Here is a 15,021-nt window from a genome sequence, read left to right on the forward strand (position 1 = left end):
AAAATAAAGAATGGAAAACAAAAATAAAAAGTAAATTATGTAGGAGAAAATGGGCAGATACACTAGTAATCACACAATAAATGAGAATATATTAAAAAGAGATTATGAAATTGGCTAAAAGAAAGATCAGCCATTTTTATTACTAGAAATCTAATTTAAGCCAAGTGACACAGAGGGGTTAAAATTGAGTAACGGAAAAAGAAATTGCCACATAAGTTCTAACAAGAAGGATGGCAAAATAATTAGGATCAGACAAAATTAAGACCAAGAACCGTCAAGGTGAAAATCACTAAGTGAGAAGAGTAGTCCATTTCATATTGATAAAATCCTGTATGAAAGGCTGGCTTCCCATAAGTCATGTTGGTTGGAACTACTTCCCATTTCAATGGCTGAACCAATCACAGTCAATGAGAATAGAATTCCCATGATCAGTTAGACCATTTGCAAATGCATCCCTGGGCTGACTTCTGACTTTTCTGAAACAGGCCATGCTAAGTAGGATGAATATATGAAGGGGGAAAAAAAAATGAGGTTTTAGGAGAGAAGTAGGTAATCGACACTATTTGATACATCACTCTGAAGTTATCACAACACACAATTTTTTCTTGGGCAGCATTAATTACTACCAAGTGATTATTCACTAAAAAATAAAAGTACAGCGTTTTATTTGTCCTCTTTTAATTGTTCATCTCCTCCACAAAAAAGTAAACTTTAGGAGAGAAGGGGCCTTGTCTATCCTGTTTCTAGTTGGAACTTCAGTATCTTCCAGGAGGCTCAGTACATAATAGGAGCTCAGTCCCTGTTGTCGACAGAATAGTTGGATGGATGGGTGGATGGATAGATGGGTCAGTGGATGAATACTGGGATGGATTACTCTGAGATAGAATAATATCAGAATAATAGAGTAAAAAAAAAGCCATAAAAGCTTTAAATGATATAAATAATGTCAGAGTTACAGGGACACAGGGATTGCAAAAAGACCACTGAACCACTGAATTGAATGTTCAGAAGGGATTTTATCTTTAGAGAGCAGTTTCAGTAAGAGCGTTTATGAATATAAACCAGAACATAAAGCATTAAGGACAAAGTGGGCAATAAAGATGTGATTATAGTAATATTACCTCTGTCTTTTTTTTTTTTTTTTGGTAGAAGCAGAAAAGATAACCCTGAGGATAGCCGAATCAAGGAAGAAGTAGGTCAGCTTGTTTATTTTGTTACGGCGAGAGTCAGCATGCCTGCCGACAAAAAATATACTAGTTAACAGAAAATATACTGAAGATGTAGGGGGAAAATGATGCTTTTGAACTGTGGTGTTGGAGAAGACTCTTGAGAGTCCCTTGGACTGCAAGAAGGTCCAACCAGTTTATCCTAAAGGAGAATTTGATCCCTGGGTTGGGAAGAATTTGAGTCCTGGGTGTTCACTGGAAGGACTGATGTTGAAGCTGAAGCTCCAATATTTTGAACACCTGATGCAAAGAGCTGATTAATTAGAAAAGACATTGAATCTGGGAAAGACTGAGGGCAGGAGGAGAAGGGGATGACAGAGGATGAGATGGTTGGATGGCATCACCGACTCGATGGATATGAGTTTGAGTAAACTCCAGGAGTTGGTGATGGGAGGCCTGGCATGCTGTGATTCATGGGGTCACAAAGAGTTGGACACGACTGAGCAACTCAGCTGAACTGATAGGGTGAAAAACTGAAAATAGGAGGTTTTAGTCAGTCAGTTGTGTCTGACTCTCTGCAATTTCATGAACTGTAACCCACCAGGTTCCTCAGTCCATGGAATTCTCCAGACAAGAATACTAGAGTGGGTTGCTATTTCCTACTCCAGGGGATCTTCCCAACCCAGGGATCAAATCCAGATCTCCTGCACTGCAGGCATATTCTTTACCACCTGAGCCACCAGGCAAGCCAAGGTAATTACAAGTAAAGTGTTGGAACAGGGAATTGAATCAAATGTAAAATACCAGGAATTAAAATTAAGGAAGAATCTACTGTCCCCAAAGACCAGAGTAATGGAAGAATGTGAAAGTCAGGGACAGACAGAGCAGGATCAACACGCAGTTGATCACTTTACCTAGATCACTTTACACCTCACTTTAACCTAGAGAATCTACTCTCCAACTTCTCCACAGTAGGTGTTCATTAGATACTTGTTGAATCAAGGGAACAAGTAAACACATGAATGTGTCCATTAGTTGCTCAGTTGTGTCTGACTCTTCGAGACCTCATAGACTGTAGCCCACCAGGCTCCTCTGTCCATGGGATTCTCCAGGCAAGAATACTGGAGTGGGTTGCCATTTCCTTCTCCAGGGGATCTTCCCAACCCAGGGATTGAACCCAGGTCTCCTGCATTACAAGCAGATGCTTTACCATCTGGGCTACTAGGTGAAATTAAACACATGGAAAGATGTGATGATACAAATGTGTTATGGCTCCCTACCATGAACATGATTCTTCTTGTTTTCTTAAGCAAAACCACTGAAGTGATAATGAGTGGCAGACTCTACTAGCCAGGGAAGCTTCCAGTGGCCTTTTAACAACAGACTGAACAAAAAGGGAGAGAAGCAAAAATAAGGTAAATATCCTTATGTACTCTACCATTATTGAAGTCCCTAGTGATGGAACCATCTATACACTCATTATTCATTTTACTGAAAGCTTCAGTAAGTAAAAGGAAATAATTTATGTAAAAAGAAAATATGTTTAATCAATAACCAGAAAAATATGTGTGTATCAACATTTGTCTGACTCCAGAAGAAAAACAAGATTAAGAAATAAAAAGCTTAATTTTCACTGTTTAAAATAACTGCTCAACCTGAAAATTAAATAGCAGATCTGATTTTCTAATCTGTTGAGCATGCCCTTTGTAAAATATTCTACATTTACAGGTTTTCACATTCTAAATATATCAAACTTTATAAAACAGTATTTAAGATTCACTAGTAGTTATTTTAAAATACATCATGTCTACACTGATTTGTAACTCAGGATGTGGTGATACGTTGAAAGATCACAGAAAAATATTAATACTTTCATGTCATTTGATGGACATCATTGAAAATATAACTTAAATATATACTAGATTCAGTTTCTACTTGCTAATTACTAGAATCTTACTAAAACACTGCTTATTTAACTGTGGATTTCCATATGAAGCCTCTGTCAAAGGAAAAATAATTTTTTTTAAACACCAAGAGATAAAAATGCTTCATGGCTTCTTCATTGCTTATCATGCTTGTATTCAGTCGCTAAGTCATGTCCAGCTCTTTGCAACCCCATGGACTATAGCCCGTTAGACTCCTATGTCCATGGGATTCTCCAGGCAAGAATTCTGGAGTGGGTTGCCATTTTCTTCTCCAGGGGATCTATCAGACCCAGGGGTCAAACCCACATTTCCTGCATTGCAGGCAGATTCCTCAGCACTGAGCCACTAGGGAAGCACCTTATTGGCACTTGGCTTAATAATTAAGCCTAGTAAGTGGCTTAATAACTAAACTGACAATTTACATTATTTCTTTCAACAATTTAACAGTTAGAACCGGACATGGAACAATGGACTGGATCCAAATTGGGAAAAGAGTATGTTAAGGCTGTATATTGTTACCCTGCTTATTTAACTTATATGCAGAGTATATCATGTGAAATGCTGGGTTGGATGAAGCACAAGCTGGAAACAAGATTGCCAGGAAAAATATCAATAATCTCAGATATGCAGATGATACCACCCTTATGGCAGAAAGTGAAGAAGAACTAAAGAGCTTCTTGATGAAAGTGAAAGAGAAAAGTGAAAAAGCTGCTTGAAACTCAACATTCAAAAATCTAAGATCATGGCATCTGGTCCCATCACTTCATGGCAAATAGATGGGGAAACAATGGAAACAGAGACTTGAGCTTCAAAATCACTGCAGATGGTGACTGCAGCCATGAAATTAAAAGACACTCGATCCTTGGAAGAAAAGCTATGACCAACCTAGACAGCATATTAAAAAGCAGAGATGTTACTTTACTGACAAAGGTCTGTCTAGTCAAAGCTATGTTTTTTCCAGTAGTCATGTATGGATGTAAGAGTTGGACAATAAAGAAATCTGAATATTAAGTAATTAATGCTTTTGAACTGTGGTGTTGGAGAAGACTCTTGAGAGTCCCTTGGGCTCCAAGGAGATCAAGCCAGTTCATCCTCAAAGAAATCAGTCCTGAATATTCATTGGAAGGACTGATGCTGAAGCTGAAGCTCTAATACTTTGGCCACCTGATGCGAAGAACTGACTCATTGGAAAAGACCCTGATGCTGGGAAAGATTGAAGGCAGGAGGAGAAGGGGATGACAGAGGATGAGATGGTTGGATGGCATCACCAACTCGATGGACATGAGTTTGAGCAAGCTCCAGGAGTTGGTGATGGACAGGGAGGCCTGGCGTGCTGCAGTGCGTGGGGTCATAGTCAGACATGACTGAACGACTGAACTGAACTGAAGCACAAAACAACTCAGTGACAACCACTTATATTGGATGTTGGATGAAACTATGAAAAAGTAAGGGTTTGACCTCTGTTGGGAGGAGGGAGCACTCAGAGGGTCAATTCTAACAACAACAATTAGTACACATTTCATAATATGAATATGTTATAATATGATTTCCACACTCAATTGCTATAATAAGCTACCTTGTAGAGCAAAGACATAAGAGGAAAAAACAAACCAAATTAAGGAAATCAGAATGGGCGTTAGAATTCAAGGTAATTGAATAATTGAAGAAACAGACTTGAGGGATATCCTGGAAGAAATGGCAGGATATATTAAGTACAAATAGAACAAGAAAAAAAGTTCGAAAATAAATATGGGGAAGATAATGGTCTCCCACTAGCTGAATAATTTTTTTTTGCTTTTTTAAAGGACCTGGGACGAAGTGGCCCCTTGGAGCTGACTCCCATCTCTCTCATGACTCCCATCCTTGGTTGAGGAGCCTCTGAGCCTATGAATCAAAGCAGGTATGACCATCAAGTCACAATACTGTTTTCAGTTACCCTGTCAGAAATTTCTTATTCATTAAGTACTTTTCTCAGTGTTCATTTCCCTGATTTCTATTGCTCATTTTATTTGGAATATTGTGTTTTTTGGAAACACCTCACATATTTGTGTACGTGTAGAGTGCGTCGTTTCATTCCTTGGGTATTTTTAGATGAACATTTAAGCCAGTGTCACGATTTTGTGTGCCTGCTTTTTTCCATTATGCATTATAGTGGTCTCTGGACATTATTTGCAACATCATATATCTTTAATTTTAAAAATGGCAGTGGCACTTGTTATATTTTGTAGACCCAAAGTTCCCAAGTGTCCTGGAACTCCACTTAATATTCTGCAACAAGCTAACTGGGAAAAGAATTTGAAAAAGTATAGATACATGTTTATGCGTGTAACTGAATCACTTTGTTATATATCTGACACTAACACATTTTTAAGCAACTATACTCCAATACAAAATAAAAAGTTAAAAAAAAAAAGAAGTTCCCAAGTGTTCTATCATCTTCTCCCTGGACCATGGCACCAACTACAGCAGACACACTGTAGCCCTCAGAGGCTGAGTAAGTAGCAGGAGCCAATAAGTAGTTGAACAGAAGCCGCCATCACACCACCATACTCTTAAAACATACTCACATCTCACCATTTTTAACACCTGTGGTGTTTTGTTTTGTTTTTAGGATTTTCATGTATATAAATATTACTGCTCTCAAGCTCTTCAACATTATCTAGTACCGCAACCAAATGCTAATATGGTCTTTGAATACCTTCTGGTGCTGCTCTTCCTTCATCTTTTGCAATTTTTGATTTTCTTCTTCCTTTAGAGTATCCATATAAGCCTGTCTTCTGGCCTGTAATGGTATGGAAAAAAAGGAATCATGAGAAAAAGCATCACCGCAATGTCAGACCTACCATGGGTCCAGTTCTGATCTGAGCTATATGCTCAGATCAACCTGAGCATATAGCCAGCTCTCCACATACACTTGCTTAAAATTGAGTGATTTATGTATATGTCTGCAGATGCCCCTTGGGATATACAAGAAGAGACGAGTGTAAGCACAACCATCCAGCACACTTTAAAGGATGCTCTAAACATTTGTTAAAAGCTTTAAAAAAATATCCCCTCAGAGATAATCAACATAGTTTATTCCTTCTCGTGAGGAGGATTTGAAGCAGAGCAAAGTTAAATGTACTTTTTCAAGAATATTTTAACTAGCTGATGAATCTCAGAGGCAGGCAGTGATGACACCGGCTGCAGCAGCACGGACGTGTCTGCTGCTCATTAATGACGTCCTATTAAACGGCGTGTCGGCTGGTGATTGATGCTGTGCGATTCCAGAGACGAATTTCCCTCCAGGTCTCTGTGTCCCTAATGTGTACCTGAAGCTCCTTTCTGTGCCCGAGAGGGAAAGCGAAGTCTGTTCAGGAGCACAGAAGCCATCATTTCTGGCTGAATTAGGACCTCAAGGGGGAAGCTCGGAAGAGTCAGCGCACAGAGTAAGATGTCCTTCAGTCCCAGTGACCCTCCATGTCAGGGTGCCCCCGCCATGGGCACAGAGACCACATGTGCTGGAATTGATGAGATTTCAAGTATTCTATCTGTTCATTTGTCATACACTTTCTCTCCCTCACACTGATTTGCAGCCCACCATCAGGAAGGCAGAAAGGCCAGCCTGATAAGCTAACACGTAGGAAAGCCATTGTTCTCATAAACTACTCGCAGCATCATGGCAGCAGCGACATATTTCAGGCCCTAGTTCTTTGGACTAATAATCCATAAAGCTTCTGTAGCCTGGTCCCCCCTTTTCCCTTACTATAATTTTTCTCAAGTAGTTCTTAATTCATTCCTCCATTTCTGTCACTATAAAACCCATCTTCCAGCAAATAAGAAGAAGCACTCGCCGGAAAGAGAGAGATTCTCAGGATGCATGAGCTGTAGCACTAATAAGTAGAACTGCAGTGCTCCAAATGTGTCCAGATGTGTTCAGAAAGCCCACATATATCCAAACCCTGCCACATCAGACAGGCACACACATCCCAGGACTTTATCCATATCCTGAACACAAGGGGACTGTGATAAGATATAAACGGTGGGGAATCATTCTCTAGTGACCCTTTATTTTTACATGAGAAGGTCTTAAAGGAGGGGAGAGAGGCTGCTGGCACATTTTCTATTCAAAGGAGTAAAAGGAGGAATAAGAGATTTAGTTAAAGCAGATAAGATGACTTGAGTGAGGAACCTATTTGTATACCTTCCTTTTAAACTCAACCTGTTGAGTTTTTTTATCAGCATATGGGTCCTGGGTTTTCCAGGTGGCGCAGTGTTAAAGAATCCGTCTGCCAATGCAGGAGACGCAACAGATGTGGGTTCTATCCCTGGGTCGGCAAGATTCTCTGGAGTAGGAAATGGCAACCCACTCTAGGATTCTTGGATGGAAATTCTATGTCAGAGGAGCCTGACAAGCTACAGTCTACAGGGTTGTGAAGAGTTGGACGTGACTGAGTACACATGGACACAGCGCACAATATTTGACTTAGAAAAAAATGGTGAGACACAGTAAGTGTCAATGAAAAGGCCACAGAAACTGGGCAGTTCACAAGGCATCGCAACTACAGAGTTCAAAGCTACTTGCAGTGCCAGTGCTGGCTTACCCAGCTGTGGTCCCTAGGCAGGACAGGAAGCTTCTCTTTAAAAATACGGGCAAAGACTCTCGATTACTGGTTTTCTGTATTTTTATTCTCACGATGTAATTTTAATCTTGAGTGTTGTGTGTGCATGTATGGGTATCACTAGCTTTCTTGAAGTCTCAGAAATTTCTATGTAATTATATTCATATAATTTTTCTATCAAAAAGTATTGACTTAACATATTAATGATAAATTTGTTACTCAACTACACTTTTGCTCATCCTCCCCCACAAGCTATACTAATAATATATTCATTCAATAAACAATATTTCAGCCTCCTGTGCACAATCGCTGAGGTCAGACAGGACCGCAGGCCTCAAGTACTTATAGCCTAGTATGGAAGTCAGATAGAAAGATTAACAAGATTATTGATTACAGTACAGCATGAGAGGTATTGTGATAAGGGATGCTAAAAAGAAGGACATTTAATTAAAGCAGATCAAGGACACAGTCTCAAAGCAGGAGACATAGGTTGCTTTTTAAAGAGTAGGAATCAGACTAAGCAGGGGCAGGACATTCTGTGAATAAATGAAAAATGGCATTGTATTATACTAGGTTGTTTGGGCTGTCATAACAAAGAACCACAGACCGGGTAGCTTAAACAACAGATGTTTATTGCCTCACATGGAAGCTAAAAGTCTAAAATCAAGGTGTCTACAAAGTTGGCTTCTTCTTCTTTTTTTTTATTGGAGTATTGTTGCTTTACAATGTGATGTCCATTTGCGTGGGTTGCCATTTCCTTCCCATTGAGGTCACCACGGATCACAGAGCAGTTTCCTGCCCCAACCAGTAGGTCCTCAGTTATCTGTCGCATACGCATTGTCGGTAGGATATATACATGTTTCTTCTGATGGCTGTGAGGGAAGGATCTCTGCCTCTCTCCTGCTTACAGACGGCAGTCTTCTCGTGTCTCTTCACATCCTCCTCCTCTATACCTGTCTGCTTCTGTGACCAAATTTCCGTGTTTTTATAAGGGCACCTTTCCTAGTGGATTAGATCTCATTTTAACTTAATGTCCTCTGTAAAGACCCCCATCTCCAAATAGGCTCACATGCGGAGGTACTGGCAGTTATGACTTCAACGTATAAATTTCCAGGGGACGCAATTCAATGCGTAACAAGCACTGAGTTCCCATTTGAAGATGGTGAAGTGAATGTTTCTGCTCCATGCTTTTCTCAGCAATTACCCTAAAAAGAGGAGGAAATGAAACAACCACAAACCCTAGCTTCAAAAACCCAAGAGAAACCAGTGTTCTCAGACAAAAAATCTATGAAGACAAAGTAGATAGACACTGAGGGGCCAGGAGGGCAAAGAGCAAATCTAAAGCCCTGCTGCGGGGGGTGGGGATGCAGGAGCCACAGGAAGGCAGCTAGCCCCACAGAGCAAGGTGAGGGCCCCAGAGATGGATGTACCAGCTACTGGGAAGGCGATGGATGAGAGGAAGGCGCCCACATCTGCTTCCACCCCGACAGTTCAGGTGCTAATGCCCCCAGCCTGACAGGAAATCAAAAGTGTATCCTCTGGATCAACCAAACCAGACAGGCCTAGGACAGAAGACAGCCGTGTTCAGATCCAGGGTGAGAGTGGAAGGCCTGTGTGAACTGCTGCGTACCAGGCTGTGGGCCTCTGGGCCCTTCTTTGAACATTTATACTGCTCCCTGCACTGTTCCCTCTGAGACATAGAGTGTGATATTTTATCCATGAAACAAGAACAGGTTGCTGGTTGTTTTTTTAAGCAACAAAATAAAAAGGAGCTCTTAGAAATTAAAAATATCCCCTCTTCCCCACAAAAAGACAAACAAGTAAAATATTTAGAAGATAAAACCAACAAAATGTGTGAGATAACAGAAAAAATGATGTATATTTAAAATTTTCCTACACATACATATTTGTATATAGTATATATGGCAGGTTGTTGCTGTTGTTTAGGCACTAAGTCATGTCTGACTCTTTACGACCCCATGGACTGCAGCATGCCAGGCCTCCCCATCCTTTACTATCTCCCAGAGTTTGCTCAGATTCCTGTCCACTGAGTCAGTGATACTATCTAACCATCTCATCCTCTGCTGCCCTCTTCTCCTTTTGCCTTCGACCTTTCCCAGCATCAGGGTCATTCCAAAACATAAATATGGCAGATATGTATGTGTGTGTGTGTGTATACATATATACACACACCTACCCCAAGTTCCTGGTACAGAGCTCAGAGCCCCTAAAACGTTTGTCATTTACTAAATGATAAGAGCTTTCAGAGCATCTCTTGTTCCAGTCTTTGGTCTTTGACCCCATCTCTGATTCAGGGCTCCTAAAACCCTGTAATTTCCTAAGTGATCAGACCACAAGGAGGGCCTTTTGTTCTACTGAGGCAACTCCATGTGCGCTCCTGAATGATTCCTGCATGGGGCCTGGTCACCAGAAGAACCAAGTCATGGTTAGACGTTTGGAATTTTCAGTCTCAAACCTCCATCCTCCAGAGAAGAAAAAAGAGCTGGAAATGGAATTAATAACTGATTGTGCCTATAGGAGGAAGCCTCCATAAAAGTCCCAGAAATACAGGGGTTCAAGGAACTGTTGAGTAGATGCACATATCCAAATATAACATATCCACCAGGAGGGTGGCCTTACCCCAACCCCACAGGGACAGAAGCTTCTGCATAGAACCCTCCCTGGCCTCTCCCTGTATCCTTCCTCATCTGGCTGTGCATCTATATCCCTTATCATACTCTTTAATAAACTTGTAAACATAATTAAGTATAGAGTAGAATGAGTTCCGTGAGTGGCTCTAGCAAATTAATTAAATCCCAAGTGCGGGTTGTGGGAACTTCTTTTCTGGCTGTACCACATGGCATGTGGGATCCTAGTTCCCCAAGCATGGATTGAACTTGAATCCTCTCAATGGAAATGTGGAGTTTTAACCACTGGACTGACCACAAGGGAAGTCCCTTGTGGATATGTTTGATTTGTAGCCAAGTTGGGCAGAAGCTCTGGGTTCCCTGGGGACTGACCACTTGTGACTGGCATCTGAAGTGGGGAGCAGTCTTATGGGACTGAGTCCTTAGCCTGTGAGATCTGATGCTATCTCCAGGCAGAGTGTCAGAACTGAGTTAAACTGTGGGACATTTAGCTGATGTTGCAGAGCTGCTTGGTGGGGAAAACCCTGCACACATTTTGTATCAGAAGTGCTCTGTGTGTGTGTGTGTGTGTGCACAAGTGTAGGAGTTAAGGATACACTTAGGAGGGAAAAGATAGGAGTTTTTTCTAATTCAATAGGCCAGGAAGTAAGTGACCAACACACACACACACACACACAGTCTCACACACAAGGTGGGGATGGGGGGAGTAATCAAAGATAAATTAGAGGGGAAAAAATACTTTTTTATGAAAAAGTTAGAAGATAAATCAAGGAAGCCTAAGATTTGAATAATAAGAATCCCATAAAGAGAAAATGAAAGGAAATAAATCAAAGAAATAACACAAGAAAATCATCTAAAACTAGAGATAAATTTCCAGACTGAAAAATGAATAAAAATGACCCTCACACTAAGATACATCATTATGCAATTACAGAATACCAGAAAAAAATAAAAGAGAAGGAGATATAGAAATATTTCCAGGGGAAGAAGGGGAAAGCCCCCATATAAGTACAAAATTCAGATGGCCTTGCATTCCTTAGGAACAAATAACTCAAAGTCAGAAGAGCAATGCCTTCAAAATGGTAAAGGAAAATTATTTGCAATTTAGAATACTTACTAGAAAATTGCAAGTTGAGTGTGAGGACTGAATAAAGATAGTTTCAGACATCCAAGAACTTGAACATACATCTTCTCTTGGGAAGCTACTAAATAATATGCCCCACCAACACAAATAAATAAAGCAAAAGGAAAAAAAGAAGAAATGCGACCCAGAAATCAGGGAACCCAACACAGGAAAGCAATGAAAGCAATTCCCCGGATGATTGTAAAGCCCTGATTCCCATCCTTGGATGCACACTAGAATCACCTAGGGAGCTTTAAAAGCCTAAAGCCCAGGCCACAGTACAGGAGGAGCCCTGGGGGCGTGACCCAGGCATCAGGGAGCTTTAAAGTCCGCTGCCCAGATGATTCCAGTGGACAGCTGAGGTCGGGAACTGTTCCCTGAAAGGACAGTCCCAGAACTATAGCGCTGTTGGAGGCTTCAAAATCAACCAGCCCAGATGAAGTGAGGAGGGAGGTTTGCAGAAGGGAAAGAAAACCAGAATTGACAAGTTAATCTGACAGTCACAACGTGGAAAATTGTATGGAAATTTGCATCAAGAGGCACTTTGTAGAACACTCACAAAAGCTAAAGGAAAGCAGTCAGATGTTCAAAGGAAACTAAAAATATGAAAAATAAAATGAAAGATTTCTGAAGTTATAAAAGAAAGAAAATGTAAATTATAACTGGCTTGGCAGTGAAAAATATTTGCAGAGTCATAATAAAGGAAAGCCTGAGATACTGAATGATTAGATGGGGAGAATTAGGGGGAAAAAATCATAAGATTAAAAATAGATGAATCAACAGATAGCCATATACTTTACTAACATCAGTTGGGTTCAGTTTAGTCGCTCAGTCCTGTCCAACTCTTTGCAACCCCATGAATCACAGCATGCCAGGCCTCCGTGTCCACCACCAACTCCTGGAGTTTACTCAAACTCATGTCCATTGAGTCGGTGATGCCATCCAACCATCTCATCCTCTGTCGTCCCCTTCTCCTCCCGCCTTCAATCTTTCCCAGCACCAGAGTCTTTTTCAAATGAGTCAGTTCTTAGCATCAGGTGCCCGAAGTATTGGAGTTTCAGCTTCAGCATCAGCCCTTCCAATGAATATTCAGGACTGATTTCCTTTAGGATGGACTGGTTGGATCTCCTTGCAGTCCAAGGGACTCTCAAGAGTTTTTGAGACCACAGTTTTGAGACCACAGTTCAAAAGCATCAATTCTTCAGCACTCAGCTTTCTTTATAGAAAACTTCATTAACATATTCAGAGCCAAATAACAAAAGACACAGCTAAGGGAGTGTGGCTGGATGAATAACAGCCCCCTCAAAGAGCTCCACATCCTAATCCCTGCACACTGTCTGTGAAAGTGTTAGTTGCTCAGTCTTGTCCGATTCTTTGCAACCCCATGGACTGTAGTCCAACAGGCTCCTCTGTCCATGGAATTCTCTAGGCAAGAATACTGGAATGGGCAGCCATTCCCTTCCCCAGGGGATCTTCCCAACCCAGGGGCTGAACCCTGGTCTCCTGCATTGCAGGCGGATTCTTTACCATCTGAGCCACCAGGGAAGCCTCGTAAGCTGTCAGTGTTACCTTATATGACAAAAGGAACTTTGTAGAAATCAAGAATCGGGACACAGAGAGAGGCACCTGTGTGGTACGGGTAGAACCAACAGAATCACAATGGTCCTTACAAGAGGAAGGCAAGAAGGTCAGAGTGGAGAGGAGGTGATATGATGATGAGAGTCAAGATTAGAGTGAGCCACAGGTCAAGGAAGGGGCTTCCCAGGTGGCTCAGTGGTAAAGAATCTGGCTGCCAATGCAGCAGACACAAGAGATGCAGGTACAATCCCTGGGTAGGGAAGATCCCCTGGAAAAGGAAATGGCAACCCGCTCCAGTATTCTTGCCTGGAGAATGCCATGGACAGAGGAGCCAGGTGGGCTGCAGTCCATGGGGTCACAAAGAGTTGGACACAACTGAGCAACTAACACACACACACACACACACACACACACACACACACACACACACACGGGTTAAAGAACCAAAGAATGGCAGCAGCAGCCAAGAGACACTGGGAGAGGCAAGGATCAGATTCCTCCTCGTGCCTCCAGAATAAACCAGCCCTACTGACACCTTGACTTCAGTCCCTTCCTCCTCATATCTGACCTCTGACCTCCAGAACTGCAAGAGATTCCATTTGTGTTTGAAGCCCCTAAAACGGCAAAAATTCACTACAGCAGCAAAGGAAACGTTATACTAAGAATGTAAAGAACTGGAATAGAAGTGGGTTTGAATGGCATGTGAGAGACCTATGCCTTTCAGTGTTGACTTTTTAAAGGACATGTGACACATGGATAGAAATTAAAGCAATCTGCAGTAAGTGTTCGGAGCGGTGGAAGTGAAAGTAGCAGTAGTAGGGGCCAGAACAGAGAAGGCAATGGCACCCCACTCCAGCACTCTTGCCTGGAAAATCCCATGGATGGAGGAGCCTGGAAGGCTGCAGTCCATGGGGTTGCTAGGAGTCGGACACGACTGAGCGACTTCACTTTCACTTTTCACTTTCATGCATTGGAGAAGGAAATGGCAACCCACTCCAGTGTTCTTGCCTGGAGAATCCCAGGGATGGCGGAGCCTGGTGGGCTGCCGTATATGGGGTCGCACAGAGTCGGACACGACTGAAGTGACTTAGCAGCAGGGGCCAGAAAGGCATGAATAGAGAGCAGTGCTCCTCACACATAAACCTGTACACACATCAGCCACAGACCATGTTAAACTGTGGATGCTGATTCAGGTCTGCAGCATCATTCAGGCAACGCCTCTACTGCTGGGCCATGGACCACACTTGGAGCAGCAGAGACCTAGACTGCAGGCCCACAGAGAGGGGGGCTGTGGGGGAGGAGGGGGGTGGAGGCACAGAGAGGGCTTTGTGCATAAGCTAGGGCATTGTGACTTGATTCTTTTTTTTTTTTTTAATTTTATTTTTAAACTTTACAATATTGTATTAGTTTTGCCCAACATCGAAGTGAATCCGCCTCAGGTATACCCGTGCTCCCCATCCTGAACCCTCCGCCCTCCTCCCTCCCCATACCCTCCCTCTGGGCCGTCCCAGTGCACGAGCCCCAAGCATCCAGCATCGTGCATCGAACCTGGACTGGCGACTCGTCTCATACATGATATTACACATGTTTCAATGCCATTCTCCCAAAGACGGGGAGCCACTGGACCATGGAACAACAGAATGAGGTGATATTTTTCTCAAAGTGTTAATCTCAGTAGAAGAGGCAGGGGAAAGCAAACCAGAGACTGGTCGTACACTGATGGTGCAACTGGAAACATGCTATGATGGTAACTGGGGAGTGGGGGGGATGATGCACAACTGGAGATACACTATGATAGCGACTGGGGAGTGGGGGAGGATGCTGCTGGAACGTCTGCTTCCACACCCAGCATAGAGAACTACAGCCATCCATGTGTGAGCAAACACTGTGAATTCCTCCTCTCTGACATTCTGACCTACAGGAATTTTCTTGTTTTTTACATCGACATCATATATGCTGCTGCTAAGTCGCTTTAGTCGT

General features: G+C 42.1%; 1 protein-coding gene across 1 annotated transcript in view; it reads right to left on the bottom strand.

Moving 5' to 3' along the window:
* Positions 1-15,021, bottom strand: part of EPSTI1 (epithelial stromal interaction 1) — a 100,008-nt gene that overhangs the window by 25,990 nt on the left and 58,997 nt on the right. The window contains exon 8 of the mRNA XM_002691775.6: positions 5,790-5,873. Within this exon, the coding sequence (XP_002691821.2) occupies positions 5,790-5,873 (84 nt within the window). The remainder of the gene's footprint in view (positions 1-5,789; positions 5,874-15,021) is intronic.

Source organism: Bos taurus, chromosome 12, assembly GCF_002263795.3.
Source record: "Bos taurus isolate L1 Dominette 01449 registration number 42190680 breed Hereford chromosome 12, ARS-UCD2.0, whole genome shotgun sequence".
NCBI classification, from domain to species: Eukaryota; Metazoa; Chordata; class Mammalia; order Artiodactyla; family Bovidae; genus Bos; species Bos taurus.